The sequence below is a fragment of the Mustela erminea genome, chromosome 8 (assembly GCF_009829155.1).
Source record: "Mustela erminea isolate mMusErm1 chromosome 8, mMusErm1.Pri, whole genome shotgun sequence".
Classification (NCBI taxonomy): Eukaryota; Metazoa; Chordata; class Mammalia; order Carnivora; family Mustelidae; genus Mustela; species Mustela erminea.
In genome coordinates, this window is record NC_045621.1 from 8,647,321 (window position 1) to 8,668,434 (window position 21,114).

Here is a 21,114-nt window from a genome sequence, read left to right on the forward strand (position 1 = left end):
GCCCATTTAAGATGGAAAACTTAATAAATATTTTGTGTGTTCTGGCTGCTTTGACCGGCTCTTCCCCATACCTCTCCCTCCTCTCAGACCTCCTATTTCCTAAGACCCAACAATATTGAGATTAGGCCAGTAGATAACTCCTATGATGGTCTCTAAGTGCTCGTGCGAAAGGAAGTGTTTCATGTCTCTTACTATAAATCAAAAGCTAGAAATGACTAAGCTTAGTGAAGAAGGCGTGTCAAAAGCCAAGATAGGCCTCTTGCACCAAACATTGAGCCAAGTTGTGAAGGCAAAGGAAAAGCTGTTAAAGGAAATTAAAAATGCTACTCCAGTGAACACATGAATGATAAGAAAGTGAAACAGCCTTATTGCGGATACGGAAAAAGTTTTAGTGGTCTAGATAGAAGATCGATCCATCCTCAACATTCCCTTAGACCAAAGCCAGAGCAAGACCCTAACTCCATGAAGGCTGAGAGAGGTGAGGAAGCTGCAGAAGAAGAGTAGGAAGCCAGCGGGGTAGTTCCTGAGGTTTAAGGACAGAAGCTGTTTCTGTAATATGTAAGTGCAAGGTGAAGCAAGTTCTCCAGAAGATCTAGAAGATCATCAATGAAGGTGGCTACATTAAACAACAGACGCCATTGGAAGAGGTTATTTAGGATTTTCATAACTAGAAAGAAGAAGTCAATGCCTGGCTTCAAAATAGGTCTTTTGTTTGTTTTTCTCCCACTCAGTGTCAGGGAAACTATTAAAGCTTCAGGGCCATGTGGCTCAGGCAGGAGGCTGACCTGTGGGTGAAGAAAAAGCTGACAGCAGGGCCTTTGCTCACCATCCTCTCGGGGCACAGGTTGTTGGTGTGGCTGTGCTTCCTGCAGCAATTGACCGTGTGGGCTTCAGGCAAGCACAACACTTGGAGTAAGCAATCTCGTCACAGTTGTATTTCTGGGTGAGCTAGAGGTGGGCAAGCCTTGAAGATGCGATGATGCAGCCCCGCAGATAAAGCACCCAGCATAGGGTGAGCTCTTTCTGGATGTTGTAGTCTCAGAACATGTGGCCATGGTCTGCTGTTTGCCTGCAAAACTCAGATACTGCTGGTCGCGGAATGCCCTCCTTGTCTTGGATTTTGGCTTTGACCTTTTCTTTTTTTTTTTTTTAAGAGCAGGGAAGGAGCAGAGGGAGAGAGAAAGCGAATCTTTCTTTTTTTTTTTTTTAAGATTTTATTTATTTATTTGACAGACAGAAATCACAAGCAGGCAGAGGCAGGTAGAGAGAGGAGGAAGCAGGCTCCCCGCCGAGCAGAGAACCTGATGCGGGGCTCGATCCCAGGACCCTGGGATCATGACCCGACCCGAAGACAGAGGCTTTAACCCACTGAGCCACCCAGGTGCCCCCCCTTTTTTTTCAAGATTTTATTAGAGAGAGAGAGAGAGAGCAGGAATGAGGGAAGGAACAGAGGAAGAGGGAGAAGCAGAATCCCCGCTAAGCAGGGAGCCTGACCTGGGGATCCATCCTGGGACTCCAGGATCATGACCTGAGCTAAAGGCAGATGTTAGGGTCCGTGATCAAAGGAACAAGACTGATACAAAGCAAAGATCAAGCAAAGCTTTATTTCGCACCAAGCATCGAGAATCAAACCAACCAGTCAGGGCGTCTCTTACAAAGAAGTGACCCCTCCCAGCCTCACAGACTAACTTTTTTTTTTTTTTTTTTAAGATTTTATTTATTTATTTGACAGAGAGAAATCACAAGTAGTCAGAGAGGCAGGCAGAGAGAGAGAGAGGGAAGCAGGCTCCCCGCTGAGCAGAGAGCCCGATGTGGGACTCGATCCCAGGACCCTGAGATCATGACCTGAGCCGAAGGCAGCGGCTTAACCCACTGAGCCACCCAGGCGCCCCCAGACTAACTTTTATAGAGATGGTTGAGCCTGGCTATACACAGGTGGCCAATGAGATTGCAATACACAGAGAAAACTGCACAGTCATGCTAGGTCAGCAACACACAGAGAAAACTGCACAGCTATGCTAGATCACACACAGGTGGCCAATTGAATTTCAATTTACCCTAGTAGATATATGCAGTGCCCCACTGATTGGATGTCTCCACCTGGCCTGACCCGCCCTCGTATCTGGGCTTTGCAAGTAAGTTCCTCTGGGAGGAGCAGGGTCAATCTAAGTTCACTGCATAAACTCAAAATGGCTCCCTCTGGCTAAGTAGGCCCTTACAGCAGACACTTAACCAACTGAGCCACCCAGGCATCCCTGAGAGAGAGAATCTTAAGTAGGCTTCATGCTCAGTGCAGAGCCCTGATACTGGGCTCATTCTCATGACCCTGAGATCATGACTTGTGTTGAAATCAAGAATCAGACACTTAACCAACTGAGTCACCAAGGCACCCCTTGGCTTTGACATTCTAAGTGGTGTCACTGGGCACAATCTACAGGGTCAGAGTAAGGTTCAGGTTCTTCACAAAAATCTGCATCTGTGCATCTGTTGCTTGGCCCACTCACTGAAGAGAAAGCACCACGCTGACTTTGTTTGGGCCTAATATAGCTGGCGACTTTAAGTGGAAGCCAGTGTTCCTTGACCATTCCAAATATCTTAAGACCCTTAAGAATTATGCTAAATCTCCTCTACCTGTGCTTTATAAATGGAACAACAAAGCCTGGATGACAGCACATCTGGTACAACATGATTTACTGAAAATTTTAAGCCCACTGTTGAGACCTCCTGCTCAGAAAAAAAGATTCCTTTCAAAATTGGTCACCCAAGAGCTCTGAAATAGATGGGCAAGATTAATGTTTTCATGCCTGCTAATACAACCTCTGTTCTTCAATCCATGAACCAAGGAGTAATTTCAAGTCTTATTATTTAAGAAATCTATTTCACAAAGCTATAGGTGCCATAGATAGTGATTACTCAGATGGATCTGGGCAAAGGAAATTGAAAACCTTTGGAAAGGATTCACCATTCTAGATACCTTTAAGTACATTCGTGATTCACGGTAAGAGGCCAGAACATTAACACTTCCAGGAATTTTGAAGAACTGGATTTCAACCCTCATCGAGTTCAAGGAGTTCTGAACTCCTCAAGGAGTTCAGGACTTAAGTGGAAGAAATACCTGCAGATATAATAGAAATAGTAGGAGAACTAGAATTAAAGGAGCTTGAAGATGTGACTGAATTGGTATAAACTCATGACAAAACCTGAATGAATGAGGAGTTGCTTTTTATGGATGAGCAAAGGAAATGGATTCTTAACACTCCTGGTGAAGATGCTGTGATTGCTGAAATGACAATGTAGCATTTAGAATATCATATAAGCTTAGTTGATAAAGCAACAGCGGGGTTTGAGAGGACTGACTCCCATGTTGAAGGAAGTTCTGCTGTAGGTAAAATGCTGTCCAAACAGCATCACATGGTACAGAGAAATAGCTCCTGAAAGGGAGAGTCAATGTGGCAAACTTTATTGTTTGTCTTATTTTGTCTTATTGTCTTATTTTAAGAAACTGCCACAACTACCCTAACCTTTAGCAAACACCACCCTTATAAGTCAGTAGCCATCGACACCAAGGCAAGACCCTCCACCAGCAAAAAGTTTATGACTCACTGAGAGTTCAGATGATGGTTAGCATTTTTTAGCAATAAAGTGTTTTTAAGTTATGTACATTGCTTTTTTTAAGACATAATGCTACTACACATTTAATAGACTATCACTTGTATATGCAGTGGGAAGCAGAAAATTATTTGCCTAGGTTTATTGTGGTGGTCTGGAAGTGAACCCACAATATCTCCTAGGTATTCCCATATAGTGCTTCTGTAACAGTAGCTGAGTGTAATTTCAAATATTTTCAAATGAGTTCACAGCAAATTATTAACATGATTGCCCCTGGAGAAGTGGGATTATTTTAAAGGAGGGGGAGTGTAAGTGAAGAGATCTTTTCACTTTATACATATTGATGTTGTTTTTAAAAATATGTATTATATTACAATTTTGAAGTACCAAAATATTCCTAGTAGAATTTTATATCTAAAAATACGTTCATGTTAAGAGTTTTATAAATTTTGCAGCAGCCTGGGTAAATAATGCATCTTCACTGTTGGCTGGTAGAGCTATAAAATGACAGAATTGTGGTCAGGTTAGAGTGGGGACAAAGAGAAACCTGAACATTAAATTCTTTAAAAAAGAGGTTTTATGTATATAAAAATGTATCTCTCAAAGCTAAGTCACTATCTTTGATCAGTCATTTTCAGTGGCACCCTATCAAATGACTTCCTGGCATTTCAGCTTTTAATATTACTTCCAAAACTCAGGTAGAGAAGAAAATGATGACGCAGACTTTTCAAGAACAAAACCTACTCCTGGATGCAGCCCATGCCAGTATCACTAAGGAGCTAGAGACTGTTCAGAATGAGAAAATCCAACTCCAAACACATCTGTAAGTAAACTAGGCAACTTCTTCTGTATCTTTTGTTCTCGCATTTGTATTTCTTGTCTTTAATGGAAACGTTTAATTCTGCATTTCTTGGGCCAGACACAAAGATAAAATAAAGACTTTGCCCTCAAGGAACTAGTTTTGTTAGAACGTTTTGGCAACTGCTCTCAGCCAGCGTGTTCTGGGAGAACGGGGGTCTATTAAATAAAGAACTCTCAGTCAACGCTCATGTCTCCTCGTTCTCTTCTTACAGGGACCATTTAATCCTTGAGCATAATCAGTGTACCCAGAAAGCACAGGACGCGGAGAGGAGGACAGCCTTGCAGAAGGAGCTGCTAGAAACAACTATTGCAAGACTGCGCGGTGAACTGGAAGCATCAATCCAGGAGAAGAAGTCTCTGCTGGAGGAGAAAGAAAGATTTCAGGGAGAGGTGGGTAGCAGCAGATTTATGTTACCTCCTGGTTGTGGTGGTGATCTTGTTTTAAAACTATTTTAAGTGCCAAAGATAAGAAATACAGCCCAGATGCAGTTAGTCTGAGTTGCCCATTAAAGAAATCTTGAGGTGGCTAATCTCTGTCCGGTAGCATGTGACGTAGACTGTGCCAAACAGCCCGCCCTTGCACAGCATTAACTAGTGGCTCACATATCCTCATGGTAGCGAAACGTCAGATTTAAAAAGCTGATTTCCCCTGAAGGCATGGGACAGTGGAGGTTAAGGGGGAGCAGCTCTGTCTTCCTGCTGAGGAAGGAACCCGCAGAGTCTGACGTGCAGACGTGTCTTTCTAATTTCAGGGCTATTTGTGAAGTCTGCTCTGCCTCAGAGACTCCCTGAGTGGCCCCTTTTCTGAGAGGATGTGCTATCTCGGCAGTGTAGGTATCTGTGAGCAGGGTGTGTCTGCTGTAGTAGAGCCTGCCGGCCGCGCTGACACTGAGCCTTTCTTTGTTTCCCCTCCTTGGGCAGGTTGATAAAACAGAGAAAGAAATAGCGCAAGAAAAATGCAATTTGGAAAAGGAATTAGCCAAAAACAAGGTATTCCGCATTTTATTTGTTGATATTTCACTGTGTTTCCTTCTGTATCTCTGCCTCCTGTATGAGCTTATTTTACTGAGGAGATGGGTTATTCAGTTGATTACCAGGATGTGGAGGGGGAAAGAAGCTACTGAGGTGGGTGTGCCGCAGAGTGCTCCGGTCATGGCTCCAGCCGCGCCAGCACGGGGCTGCTGCTGGGCCGCGTTCAAGCATCTGGTGTTGGCCACTGAGTCACTACAGCCTCTGGCCCTAGTGTTCACTCAGTATTTTAGTCAGGAAGTCCCTCAATGGCCCTTTGGGAGGCAAAGAGATCATTGTTTTGTTTTGTTTTGTTTTTTAAAAAGCCAACTTAGGCTTCCTAAGTACCTGTTAGCACTTGTCACTCATCTGTAAGATACTCTCTCCTGGGTTCTAAAAAGATAGAATGGCCAGAGACACAAATACTCCTATTAAAATAAAACAAAAGCCGGTCTTTAAAGCATTGCTGTTTGTGTTTCCAAAATTTGAAAAACATAAAGGTTATGTATCACTCTCATCCGGATCATCTGGAGCGTCAGGGAGAATTAGCCTACCCCAGATGGTAAATTCTGCGACACGTGTCTGTATAACCATTGATCCTTGATTGCTTCTTGGCTTCTGGCCCTATTAAATAGTATTCATGTTACCAGAACCATATATGTGTGAACCTGTAATTTAAGAAGTTTCTGAGCCCAAGCTCTGATATATATATAGTTCACCTCTCTGTCATGTAATCAGTGGTTTAGTGACTAAGCTCTAGTGATTTGAAAAATCGTCCAACCTAAGAATCTTTTTAAAAAGCTTACTTCCCATGGTGAGGACTTGCTGGTGTCAGTTTGCCCTCAAATATGCTTTTTAAAATTTGGAAAATTGGTGGATACTATTAAATTCATGAATGCTTTTTGCTTGAATGTAGGGAATGTTACATGGCGAAGGCAAATGTTCTGTGTCTTTGATTAAAACATAGAATCATTTCGCTTGTCTAATTTTATTTGTCTGAACGTAGGCAAAGTGTGAGTTCATGGGGCTGAAAGAGAGGTTCTCTTAGACCAAATGGTAATGCTTATACTGAGTCCTATGTTTTGGGGGGGTCTGATTTGATTTTTTTCAAATGTGTGTTTATTGTAAAGCTATGTTTTTCTGAATTCAGGCTTATTAAGTTATACATAGTGAAATTCACCCTTTTTTTAGTGTACAGTTCTGTGAATTTTGGCCAACACATCAAAATACAGAACACTTTTATCACCTTGGGAAGGTCCCTCATACCTCTTTATCTTTAACGTCTTGTACCACCATCCTTTGGCAACCACTGGCCTGTGCTTCTGTTCCTATAGTTATGTCTTTCCCAGAATGTCCTACAAACGGAATCATATAAAGTGTAACACTTTGAGTCTGGCTTCTTTTGTTTAGTGAAAGACATTCGAAGTTCTCCCCTGTTCTTGTCGTGTGTCTCAGCTGTTTGTGTTCCATGATACAGGTATATCACGATTTCTTTGTCCATTTGCCACTTGAAGGACATTTGGCAATTATGAATAAAGCCTATAAAATGTTCACATCTGAACACGTATTTTTATTTCTCTTGGCTAATTATCTGGAGTTGGAATTCTAGATCCTATGGGAAATACATATTTGACAAACAATTCAGCAGCTATTTTCCAAAGAATAGGTACTATCTTGCCTTCCGTCAATACTGTAGAAGAGTTCTACTCTCACTGCATTCTCGCCAGCACATGGTAGCGTTGGTTCTTTGAGTCTTGGCCATTCTAACTGCTGATGTAGACTGGCATATCATTGTGGCGGTATTTGCATTTCTCTAGTGATTAATAATATTGAGCATCTTTTCATCTGCTTATTGGTTATTCACAAGTTTAAGTGTCTCTTTGAATATTTTAACCATTTAAATTCCATTTGTTTTCTTATTATTGATTTTTCAGGGATTTTAAAAATATTCTCATGTTGATTCTTACATCAAAAAAGTTCATACTTTTTGTTTATGTGCAGATCTTCCAAGTGCTTTACATATTTTTCTCCCATTTTATGCCTTGTTTTTTCATGCTCTTTCAAAGAGCAGAAGTTCACATTTTGATAAAATCCAACTTGTCAAATTTTTTATTTTTGGATCATACCCTTTGTGTCCTATCTAAGAAATTTTTGACTAACCTAAAATCACAAAGATTTTCCTTTTTGTTCTCTAGAAGTTATATAGTTCTAGATCTTATATTAGGTCAATGGTCTGTTTTTAGTTAATTTTCATATATCATGCAAGGTTCGTTTTATTTTCAGATGGATTGTCTGATCTAGTACATTTTATTATTGAGATGTAATTAATACAGTATAAATTCACCTCCTTAAAATATACAGTTCAGTGGTTTCTTAGTTTATTCAAAAGTCTGTGCAAACATTACCACTTAAAAAAATTTTTTTTTAATTTCTTTTCAGTGTTCCAGAATTCATTGTTTATGCACCACACCCAGTGCTCCATGCAGTACGTGTCCTCCATAATACCCACCACCAGGCTCACCCAACCTCCAAAACCCTCAGATTGTTTTTCAGAGTCCATAGTCTCTCATGGTTCGTTTCCCCCTCCAATTTCCCCCAACTCCCTTCTCCTCTCCATCTCCCCATGTCCCCCATTTTATTCCTTATGCTCCACAAATAAGCGAAACCATATGATAATTGACTCTCTCTGCTTGACTTACTTCACTCAGCGTAACCTCTTCCAGTCTCGTCCGTGTTGCTACAAAAGTTGGGTATTCATCCTTTCTGATGGAGGCATAATCCTCCATTGTATATATGGACCACATCTTCCTTGTCCATTCGTCCATTGAAGGGCATTTTGGTTCTTTCCATAGTTTGGTGACTGTGTCCATTGTTGCTAGGAACATTGGAGTACAGATGGCCCTTCTTTTCACTACATCTGTATCTTTGGGATAAATACTCAGTAGTGCACTTGCAGGATCATAGGGAAGCTCTATTTTTAATTTCTTAAGGGATCTCCACACTGTTTTCCAAAGTGGCTGCACCAACTTGCATTCCCACCAACAGTTTAAGAGGGTTCCCCTTTCTCCACATCCTCTCCAACACGTGCTGTTTACTGTCTTGTTGATTTTGGCCATTCTGACTGGTATAAGGTGGTATCTCAATGTGGTTTTGATTTGAATCTCCTTGATGGCTAGTGATGATGAACATTTTTTGTGTGTCTGTTAGCTGTTTGTATGTCTTCACTGGAGAAGTGTTTGTTCATGTCTTCTGCCCATTTTTTGACATGATTATCTGTTTTGTGTGTGTTGAGTTTGAGCAGTTCTTTATAGATTACCACTATCTAATTCCAGAAACTTTTTATCACCGAGAAGAAACCTGGTACCCATTAGCAGTCCCTCCCCATTCTGGTCTGCCTCCAGCCTCTGGCAACCACTGTTCTACTTTCTGTCTACATGGGTATGTCTATTCCCACATTTCATATGAATGGAGTAAACCGGTGTGTGTCCTTTTATGTTTGGCCTCTTTACTAGGTTAATGTTTTCAAGGTTTATCCATACTGTAATATATGTCAGTATCTCATTCCTTTTTATGGCTGGGTAGTATTATATTGTGTGACTATACCACTCTTCATTTAGCCATTCATCAGCTGATAGACATTCAGGTGGTTCCCACTATTTTGGCTGTGAAGAATAATGCTATGAACATTTGTGTACATTTTTTTTTATGTGAGCATATGTTTTTGATTCTGTGGGAGTAAAACTGGGTCTTAGGATAATGCTGTCATTTTGAAAATCTACCAGAGTGTTTTTATAAATAGCTACGCCATTTTACAATCCCACCAGCAGTGTATGAGGATTCAAATATCTTCATATCTTCACCTACATCTGTTATTGTCTACTTCTTAAAAAATTAATATACCCATCCAAGTCGCTAGGAAATATCTCATTGTGTTTTTTTCAATTAAGGTGAAATTCACATAAAAGAAAATCATACACTTTAAAGTGAACAATTCAGTGGCATTTTGTATACTTACAATGTTGTATAACCACTAACTCTTCTAGTTCCAAAACATTTTCATCACCCCAAAAGGAAACCCTGTACCCATTAAGTAATTACTCCCTATTCCCCTCTTCCCCTAACTTTAACAGCCACTAATCTGCGTTCCATCTGTATAGATTTACCTATTTTAGATATTTCATATATTCATACAATATGTGATCTTTTGTATCTGCCTTCTTAGCATAACACTTTTGGGGTTCATCCATGTTGTACATAGCAATATTTCATCCCTTTCATTCATTTTATGGGTGAGTAATAATTCACTCTTTGTGTGTGTGTCATGGTTCCCTGGTTCATACCTCAAAGACCAGCCACCTGGGGTATTCTGTTTGTAGAAATCTAGGTGTATCTTCTTACATCAGAGGCTGATTTCATGGGTGTACAGAATATTCTGGTAGATATCCAGCTCAATTCAGGGACTAGTTAAAAATAGGGTCCCTTACTCCTCTGCCATCTTTGCAGAGGTTCCTGTTTTTTTGTTTTTTAATAATAACCATCCTAGTAGATGTGAAAAGAGGTACCGTGTGGTTTAGATGTGCATCTCCCTAATGACTACTGATGTTGAGTATCTTTTTATGTGCTCATTGGCCATTTGTATATCTTCTTTGGAGAAATGTCTATTCAGATCAGTAGCTCATTGTAAACTGGTTTGTCTTTTAATTGTTCAGTTAAAAAGAGTTTATATATTCTAGATCGTAGACCCTATCAGATATGTGGTTTGCAGATATTTTTCTCCCATTCTCTGGGTTCTGTTTTTAAATTTTTAGATTTTTATTATGTTCAATTTACTTTTTTTGTTGTTGTTGCTTATGCTTTAAATGTCACATTTGAGAAACTTGCCTAATCCAGGGTCACAAAAATTAACAGTTTTTTATTCTAAGATTTTTTATAGTTTTACATATATAGGTCTTTGTTCATATATGGGTTGAGGTAGAGGTTCAACTTAATTATTTTGCCTGTGGTTATCCAGTTGTCCCAGCACCATTGTTGAAAAGCTCTTCTTTCTTTTGAATAGTCTTGACTCCCTTGTCAAAACGCAATTAACCATAGATGTATGGGTTTATTCTAGACTCTCAATTCTGTTCCACTGGTCTGTATGTCTTTCATATGTCAGAACCACACAGTTTTGATTACTGTAGCTTTGTAGCAAGTTTTGAAATCAAGATGCATGAGTCCTCCAACTTTGTCTCCCCCCCCCACCAAGATTGTTCTGACAATTCTGAATACTTATGTTTCTATATGAATTTTAGAGTCAGCTTTTCCATTTTTGCAAAAAAGGCAGCTATAATTTTGATAGAGTTTGCCTTGAATCTGTAGATTAGGGGACTTTTGCAATAATCATAATACCTTGTATTTTTTTCTCTATAAGAATGTATCATCTGAAAATAGAGATAGTTTTATTTCTTCCTTTCACATTTCACTGCCTTTTCTTTCTTTTTCTTGTGTAATTGCCTTCAATAGAATCTCCACTATAATGCTGAGTAGAAACGTTGGAGCAGACAGACATTCTTGTCTTGTTCCTGATTTTAGGGGGAAAGATTTCAATCTGTCACTGTTAAGTACAGTATTAGCTCTGGGCTTTTTCTAAATGCCCTTTAGCAGGATGAGAAGATTCTCTTCTATTCCTAATTTGGAGAGTTTTTATCATGAAAGTATGTTGAATTTTGTCAATTGCGTTTTCTATGCTATCGAGATAATCTGGTAGATTATTTTACATTGTTTTATTTCAAATGTTGAACCAAGCTTTCATTTGGGGGATAACTTTTACTTGCTCATGAGTGTAATCCTTTTTATATTGTTTCATTTGGCTTGCTAACACCTTTTTGAGGATTTTTGAATTGTTATAAATATGGGATATTATTTTATAGTTTTCTTATGATGTCTTTGGTTTGGGTATCAAGGTAATAGTGCCCTCTTAAAATGATTTGGTAAATGTTCCCGCCTGTTCTATTTTTGGGAAGAGTTTTTGAGGGATTAATGATATTTCATCTTTTTAAAAAATATTTTATTTATTTATTTGACAGACAGAGATCACAAGTAGGCAGAGAAGCAGGCAGAGAGAGAGGAAGGGAAGCAGGCTCCCCGCTGAGCAGAGAGCCCGATGTGGGGCTCAAACCCAGGACCCTGAGATCATGACCTGAGCTGAAGGCAGAGACTTTAATCCACTGAGCCACCCAGGTGCTCCTGATAATTCATCTTTAAATGTTTGTAGAATTCACCATAGTTCTAGGTTTTTCTTTGTGGGGAGTTTTAAATTTTATTTCTTTTTAATTTTTATTATTAATTGAGTCTCTTTATTTATTAAAGGCCTATTCACATTTTCTACTTCTTTCTTTAGTCAGTTTCAGTAGTTTGGTCTTTCTAGGAATTTTCCCATATCACCGAGGCTTTCTAATTTATTGGTATACAATTGTTCAGAGTAGCTCCTTTTCTTCATTTCTTTATATTCAGTGTAATGTTCCTTCTTTCATTCCCAGTTTCAGTAATTTGTGTCTTTTTATTATTGGTAATATAGCTAAAGGTTTGTCCATTTTGTTCATCTTGTCAAAGAACCAGCTTTTGGTTTTAGCGATCATGTCTGTTGTTTCTCTATTCTGCCTTTTGTTTCTGCCCTAATCCTCATTACTTTCTTCCTTCTGCTTGCTTAGGTTTAATTTGTTCCTTTTCTAGTTTCTTAAGAGAGTATCTTAGGTTGTTGGTTTATTTCTTCTTTTTTAACATTGGTGTCTACAGCTATAAATTTCCCTCTAAGCACTGCTTTAGCTGCATACTATACATTTTGTCATGTTTTCATTTTCATTCAACTCAAAGTATCCTTAACTTCCCTTGTGATTTTCTTTTTGACTCATTTGTTATTTATAAGTTTGTTGTTTAATTTTCTCATATATGTGACCCTTCCAAATTTCCTTCTTTCATTAATTTCCAATTTTATTTCATTGTGGTTGGAGAACATATTTTGTATAATTCCAGTCCTTCAAATATATTGAGAGTTGTTCTATGGCTTAACATATGGAACATTCTGGAGAATGTTGTATGTGCTCTTGAGAAAAATGGTATTCTGCTATTGTTGGAATGAGTTTTCTATAGATGTCCAGTTCTTCATAGTGTTTTCAAGTTATGTCTCCTCACTGATCTTCTAATTTTTCTATTCATTACTGGAAGTGGGATATTAAAGTGCCCAGCTATGTTGAATCATTTTTCTCTACCTTTAATTCTGTTAGTTTTTGCTTCATTTACACTGGGACTCTGTTGTTAGAGGCACATATATTTATAAATGTTATATCTTCTTGATGTATTGACCCTTTTTTCAATATGTAATGTCTTTTTTAAGTTTCTGGACCCACTTACAACATGTGTGCGGGGGGGGGGGTTCCCACACACATAACACCAAACAGATTTTGGATACCAGCAAAGTGTCCAAGAATTGTACTCAATTCTTACACTACTACTCAGAAATAGCATTTAGTCCTACACGACCTGTAGGACAAGTTCAGTCCTACAGGACTGTTCCCACTCTTGAACTCCTACTTCAGATACAAGTTGCATGCTCCAGGTTGTTAACACCAGGCTGTTGTGCTTCTGACCTATTGGCTATAGATTGGAGGTTCCAACAATCTCCTCCTTAGATTCTTTTAATTTGCTAAAGTGGCTCACAGCACTTACGGAGATACATTTACCAGTTTTTGAAAGGATATGATAAATGATACAAGTCAACAGCCAGATGAAGAGATAACATAAGATGAAGTATGGGGAAATAGCAGTGAGTTCCATACCTCTCCAGGAGCACCACTATCCCTAATTTCCATGTGTTCACAACCCAGAAGCTCATAGAACTCGGTCCTTTGGGGGGTTTATGGAGGCTTCACTGCATAGTCATGACTGACTAAGTCATTGACCATTAGCTGATTCAGTCTTCAGTCCCTCTTCCCTCCCTGGAGGTTAGGGACTAGGACTGAAAGTTCCAACCCACTAATCACATGGTTGGTCCTCCTGGCAATCAGCCCCTATGCTTGGGTGGGGACCAGAAGTCACCTTCATTAATAACAGGAACACATTTCACCGTTATGGCTCTGTTCCACAGTTCTCAGGAACTGTAAATGAAGGCCACATATATCTGCGACATATATTTTGGTCATCTGAGTGACCACACTTATTTCTTATAAACCATTATGATAAAAGGCCTTCTTTATCTCACACATTTTTGTTTATTTTGTCTAACCACTCCAGCTCTTTTCAGGTTACTGTTCACATGATATTTTTTTTCCATTCTTTTTCTTTCAACCCATTTGTGTTTTTGAATCTAAAAATGTGTCTTTTATAAACAGCATATAGTTGGATCTTTTAAAAAATTCATTTTGCCTGTCTCCTTTTTTTGGTGGGGTGTTTAATCCATTTATATTTATCATAATTAATGATAGGATTTACATCTGCCACTATTTTTCATGTCTTATATGTTTCTTATTCCTCTCTCCATTACTGCTGCCTTCTTTGTTAAGAAGATATTTCTAGTGTACTTTTTAAATCCCCTTATTCTTTATTTTACTATAAATTTTTGAGCTATGGGTAATAGAGTTATTAACATCTTTTCTTCTCTAATATATTGATATAGTGAATTATACTAATTAATTTTGAATGTTTGACAAGCTTTGTATTACTGGGATAAATAGTCCTGACTTGTTATCCTTTTTATATATTGCTGAATTCATTTTACTAGTGTTTGGTGGAGACTTTCTGCATCTATATTCATAAGCTGAAATTAATATATAAGTAAATACCAAGTTCCAGAGATTTTCTACTTCTAGTAAATGTGAGTGATGTAATTTGTCATAGCCATCCTGCTGAAGACAACTAAAAAAGCTGAAAATTTTTAAAAGAAAAGAAAAAAGTTTACGAAATTATAGAGCTATCAGACTACAAATCCCTGCATTTAGAGACAGGAGGACGTGTTCATGCAATAAGCTCTAAATTACAGTTTAAAATGTCATTTTTAAAATAAGGTAATATTTTTGAATCTAGCATAAATAGATTTCTTTTCCCCTTTTGTGTTTCAAAGATAGATATAAATGCATTAACCCAAAACCTGCGCATTCTAGAGGAAAAGAATAAACACCTGGCAGAACAAATGGCTTCCCTAGAACTTCGGCAAGTCACTTCTGATTACAATGGGGTGGGTATAAAAAGGTCAGTCTAAATTAAGAATTAAGAATTTAAAAATCAAAGTCAAAAGATGGGTTTTCTTCATTTATTGGTGTTTTAATAATTATTATTAAGTCCTGAGTAACTCAGGCTAAATATAACAGAGAGCCTTATGAGTACTTAAACAATAAGAGATTTAAGAAAACAAGAATTTAAGGCAACTATTAAATAACTGCCTCCACAGATGATCTATATAATACTGAAAAGCACAAATATTTATAATGCTTAAAAATATTTCCTCTACTGGGGCCCCTGGGTGGCTCAGTGAGTTAAAGCCTCTGCCTTCAGCTCACGTCATGATCCCAGGGTCCTGGGATCAAGCCCTGCATCAGGCTGTCTGCTCAGCAGGGAGCCTGCTTCCTCCTCTCTTTCTGCCTGCTTCTCTGCCTACTTGTGATCTTCGTCTCTCAAATAAATAAATAAAATCTTAAAAAAAAATATTTCCTCTATCATAAATTATGAGGAAGAAACTTAAATTTTTCTTTTCTTTGTCTAAGAGTTCCATTAGGCAATCAGTAATAAGTAAAATTTCTAAAAGCTGTTTGACAAGGTCAGTGCAAAACAAATAAATGGTAGAGTTCACAAAACCTCTCTCAGTGAAGGGTATTTAAAGAGATGATCATTTTGTTAAACAACTAATAAGTTTTCCTGTGTGCTTTTGAGTACTTGAAAAAATAATTGTTTCTATAGCATGCTGATCGCCTTTGAAAATTGCAGAGATGGCCCCCATGTGAGTCTCTCTTCATCTGAGTTAAATTCTTTCAACTTCTATCATAAGCTTCTCATTACTTCAATTATGAAAACCTAGAGGGTAATTCTAAATCCAGTACATTTTCATAGCTTTAGAGTCAGACTGCCTGTGTTTCAATTTTGGCTGTGACCTCTCAGATCCTCAGTTTCTTAATCTGTCAAAGTAGGGAAATTAATACCTTTATTAGGAAGTTAAGGATTAAGTATGTTAATCTTGTAAAGCATGTAGCAGATAACTACCATTTACTGAACTTTTAGTATCTGAGTCATCCCAGAAAAAAAGCCTTTAAGTTGCTATTACAGCAACAAGGTGCATTAGTTCTAATTCCTCATACTATCTCAGACCAATATTCCCACCCCCAAGTTTAAAGATTTATCCATGTCCACTACTTGCTCATTGGCCATGCATCAGCTGGGCTTATCAACCCACCTGCTTCTGGTCCCTCTGACGACCACATCTCAGTCTGCCTGATTCTTTCATGCCCCACTGCCGGTGAGTAGGCCTGTGGCCTCATCCTAGTAGTGATTTTGACAGATCCTGACAATGATTCGATCAGTCAGTGTTGATTCTTTCCTGCTCATAGCACCTCTTAAGGTCTCCCAGTAATAAACCACACCTCAATTCCGTCTTGCAGTTTTGTGCTTCTTCATAGAATTTTCTCTGACCATGCCTGCCCAGAAGCCCTACCATTTGGCGGTATGAGTCTTGAGAAATGAGGTTGAGGGGTCAGGATTTGGGATTTTGTTTGTTTGTTTTTTTTAATCTCAACAGTATCATTAAACCTATCACCATTCAATGTTGGCAGTGTATTTTTGTTCTTTGGGAATTAACACTTGAAATTCTCAATAAAAGCTGCCTTCTAGTATAACTTCTTCCTGGATTTTGGAGAGAATGCTTATGAGTATGTGCTGTATATGCCACACCTGTGATTTGAACTCAGACAGACCTGGTTTCAACGCTTGGTTCCATTGACTGTGTGACTTGTGCAAGCCTTAAACTTTAGGGCCTTTGGCACTAAGAGGATCCCTCCTAACCATGGGTTTCCTACAGCACACTGTGCTCGTACATATCAAAATAATAACTTCATTGATTAGAATTATCTATCTGCCTTCACTCTCTTCTAATGTAAGAACTATAGTTACTTATCTTTATATTCCCTTACCTAACATAGTACCTAATACATAATAGGTATTTAAGAAAGATTAATTCAGTAGAATATAAGGAGGGTCATATGTCTTGCCAGGACATGAGGAGTAAATGTCATACTGTATGTAAAGTGCTCATCACAGAGCTTAGCATACTTTATCCATGTTTAAACAGTATTTTTTTTTCCTCCTTCACACTGATTTTGGGTTTATTTCTATTATTTCATCCTTTAAGGATGGTAGAATTTAAGTCTCTTAACCCAGGGAACCATAGTGAGGAATGATGAAAATGGGGGAGATTTACAATTGAATCCTTGTCAACCTGTCTTTTATATCTTAAGATAATTCTGTTTGCTTCCTGCTTTTTCCAAAGAGTGAAATCTTTGAATCAGTTAAAATGCATATTCTAACCATTAGCATTTTTCTTTGTATGGTTCTTAAGTGATTCTTCAATTTTTATTTTGCTTTGCATATTAATAATTTATATAGTATATTGACAAGATTATTTAAGCAAAGGTTAATCTCTTTTTCGCCTTTCACAACTCAGAATCCAAGATAATCACTCATTCAAGTGCTCTCTAATTTCTGGTCTCCCACTGATTCTCTTAAATATAAGGCCTATTTAAATAGTCTGGAAAAAATAATTTAAATTATTGCCTTAATATCTGCTTTCCTTTAGCAACTAGAATAATTTCTTTTTTGTTTGTTGTGAATTTAAATAAAGGACCTTGTGTCAAATATGAATCACATTTTGATTTTGCTAGGTAACCAAAGAAAGGGAAATTATTTTAAAAGCATATTTAAAAGATTAATAGAATTTCTTATGCCTTTGCTTAAAAGAGGGAATTTTATTGAGGTCAAAGTACCATTATTTAAAAAATTCCTGGATACCTTTTATAAGAGACCCAGATCATCTAAGTTACTACAAAAAAAACCTTTTTCATATTCCAAAAAGACAAGCGGTTTCCTCTGTTTGTTACAGCTAGCATATTTTAGGTTAAGTCTAGTTCTTGGTGTTTTATACACCAAATCTGCTCTTTACTATACATTGGGTACCTCAATTTGTAGAATTTAGAATTGAATTTTAAATAACTGAGTTTGTATGATTATGGTATATCTTTGTTTTTGTAACATCAGTGGCCACCCTTATCATTTATTTTTGCTGAAGACTTGGTCAAAACATAATCCCAAATGTTGTGTTCATGGAATATTTTTACTTCAGTTTCCAAAATAGAAGTATTGTGGGAAAGGGGAATTTCCACTGACAGAAAATTGAGTAATTTTATGATAATATATCGCTATTAGTCTCCTTTTTATTGATAACAATCTGTAGCTCTCTTAGGTTACTTTGAAACCAATACTTTATTGGGTCTGAATGCTTTTTAAACATATTTTCCTTTGCATTAGTAGGAAGCACACATAGTGATTAAAAATGAAACTTTAACAGGGCACCTGGATGGCTGCTAAACATCCAACTTTTGATTTAGGCTCAGGTCATGATCTCAGATCTTGAGATCAAGCTCCATACTGGGCTCCGCAGGAGCCTACTTACGATTCTCTCCCTCTCCCTCTCCCACTCCCCGCTTGCACTCTCTCGCTCCTCCCTTGCACATTCTCAAGCGCTCTCTGTCTTTAAAAAAAAAAAAAAGAAGAAGAAGGAAAGAAACTTTGAGAGACAATGTACAAATATGTGTAATTATGTATGAAATAAATACTGGTCTGATAGGACAAATACTCAGATGGCCGTAATAGTTAACCTACTGTTGCTTAATATTGGATATAAATTTTTATATTGAATGTGCATAATTTGGGGGTAGGTTGTATAGAAGTACTGGTCACTCTAGGGAAGAGCTAAGAGGCAGCAGAGGCAAATAAATATATATCCTGGTTTGGGCACTGTAGAAATGCTAAGGTATAAATACTTGTTCAGAAGTGGTTATTCCGTTTTATGCCTCAGTGCTGACACCTGTGTTTGCTTTGTCAGCTTGCCCAGCAGCAAGTGGAAAAGGCCTTGGGAAAAATTACTGAGAGTAAAAATAAACTGGCCTATGAAAAGGGAAAACTCCAGGTATGAGATTTTATTTTCTGATTTGTGTTATATAATTTTTTTAATAACAGTTTTCATACTAAATATTGCTAGGTTTTGAGAAATTCTGTAACTTTGGACCAAAGTGTTTGAATGCCCCCCTCCTTAGTTTGTTGCCTTATTAAATAAAATCCAGGTGACTTCTATTCACATATCTGTAATGTAATACTGAATATGTATGAAATTATGAAACCAAATTTTGAAACCAAAACCCATTCTGTGACTATTTGAAGCTGTATTATAATTGTTTCATGCTTGCATGGTCATTCATGGAGAATGTAGACAGCCCATGCTCTCTTTTTTGCTGAAATTTTATAATGTTCTTAAAAAGAAATAACCCTGGGGGACACCTGGGTGGCTCAGTGGGTTAAAGCCTCTGCCTTCAGCTCAGGTCAGGGTTTCAGTATCCTGGGATCGAGCCCCACATCAGGTTCTCTGCTCTGCGGGGAGCCTGCTTCCCCCCAACCTCTCTCTCTGCCTGCCTCTCTGCCTTCTTGTGATCTCTCTCTCTGTGTCAAATAAATAAATAAAATCTTAAAAAAAAAAAAAAAAGAGAGAAAGAAAGAAGGAAGGAAAGAGCCCTGGAATTGGGACTCACAGGCAATAGACTTAAGTGAATGGGATGATACTGTCTTGCTGCCTGTGGGCGGGAAGTTTGCCGCTGATAACCGGCTCCATGTGGAAATGCTGAAATCTGAATAAGTAGTTCACAGCTTAGCTACACATGACCGTTTGAGGAATTTTTAAACACCTCATTCTGGGAAGTGTATGATGTCTGCCATTTACTCTGGAATGAACGAGAAAAAAAAGAAAAAATCGTTTGGTGGCTCAGTAGAGGAAACTGATAGATGATTTGATATGTGATGAGCAAGTATAAAAAAATGGTAGGATTTGGGTGACCGTGTTCTCATTCACAGTGAAACTCTCTCAGTTTTTCTGTCTAACTAAATCCCATGACAAGGCTTGCACCCCAGAGCAACCGGATCAGAATCTCAGGGACCAGGTCCTCGGCTTCAGTGCTTTTTGAGTCCCCAGGGACTCCAGTGTGCAGCTGTGTACTTGAGGACCCCGGATTCGATGGTATGAAGTGCAGTCCCGTTAGGCTCGGAGACCATGAGCTGATCTGATTAAGTCATCTCCCTACAGACTGTAAAACACGTCAGTGCTAAGCTCATCTCATCTGCTCTGAGAGCCTGTTAGGAGAGTAGCGCACAAGATCGGCGCAGATATGTGAAAGGCAGTTGGTAAACCATGGCTGTGAAACAATATATTGTCCACTAAAAAATAAGACTATTTGAGCACTGTTTGTATGCTCTTAATTAATATATTCTGGAGTGCATGATACATTTAAATATAATCATTTATATTTGTATAACCTTGGGTATGTCTTAATTTTCTTAAAATTTCATTTTTTTTTTTTTTTTAACTCAGTTCCTGGGGTACTGAGGTAGCCCAGTTGGTTAAGCTTTGGACTCTTGATCTCGGCTTAGGTCATGATCCTCAGTGTCGTTGTCGTGAGATGGAAAGATTCTTTCTTTCAAGGGGCGCCTGGGTGGCCCAGTTAGTTATACGTGGGCTCAGGTCATGATCCTGGGATCAAGCCCCAGGTCAGGCTCCCTGCACAGCGGAGAGCCAGCTTCTCCTTCTCCCTCTACCACTTCCCCTGTGTGTCTTCTCTCTCTCTGAACTAAATAAAATCTTTAAAAACAAACAAAAAAATTCTTTCTTCCCTTTCCCTCTGCCTCTCCCCCCGCTTAACCCGCTTTGTGCACTCTATAAAAAAAAAAAAATTTAGTTCTTTTAAAAATCTTTATCAAAATGTTCAGAAATAATTGTGATACTTAAATATTTGTTTCTTTTTTAATGCATTCCATAACAACAGCTAATGGTGTTCTAGTAAACTCTATAATTTCAAACCAGTGATAAGCACAAACAGCTGTTCAAGATATTTGCAGTAACTGTTACGTGATATGAAAATATCTGTGATGTCTGTTGGAGAAAAAGTAAGAGCTTCTGCTAATACTGCTGTGGTTTACTGCCTACATTTTTAAATTTTTAATTGAAGCACCATTGACATATTATAGAACTTTTGACACACAACATAGTGGATCAGTAATTATGTACATTATGAAGTGCTTACCATGGGTGTAGATGCCATGTGTCACCATACAAAGTTATTATAACATTATTGACAATATTCCCAATGCTGTACTTTTCATCTCTGTCATTTACTTATTTCATAACTGGAAGTTTGTCTCTCCTAATCCCCTTCACCTAATTCATCCACCCCATCCTCCCCACCTCTAAAAACCATGTATTTTTGAATCTGTTTCTGGTTTTTTTCTGTTCATTTGTTTTGTCTTTTAGGTTCCACGTAGATGTGAAATTGTAGGGTATTTGTTTTTCTCTGACTTCTT

At 38.2% G+C, this 21,114-nt stretch overlaps 1 protein-coding gene across 11 annotated transcripts in view; it reads left to right on the forward strand.

The window, feature by feature from the left end:
- The window catches only part of CCDC150 (coiled-coil domain containing 150), a 78,804-nt gene that overhangs the window by 27,652 nt on the left and 30,038 nt on the right, over positions 1-21,114 (forward strand). For 9 of the 11 annotated variants that reach the window (XR_004288411.1, XM_032354251.1, XM_032354252.1 and 6 more), the window contains 5 exons: positions 4,308-4,432; positions 4,683-4,860; positions 5,392-5,460; positions 14,573-14,686; positions 18,596-18,679. Coding sequence is in view for 10 of the 11 variants with exons in the window: in XM_032354251.1 (XP_032210142.1) it covers positions 4,308-4,432; positions 4,683-4,860; positions 5,392-5,460; positions 14,573-14,686; positions 18,596-18,679 (570 nt within the window). In the remaining variant the exon portion in view is untranslated. The remainder of the gene's footprint in view (positions 1-4,307; positions 4,433-4,682; positions 4,861-5,391; positions 5,461-14,572; positions 14,687-18,595; positions 18,680-21,114) is intronic. The other 2 variants (XM_032354256.1, XM_032354258.1) reach the window with 2 other exon arrangements.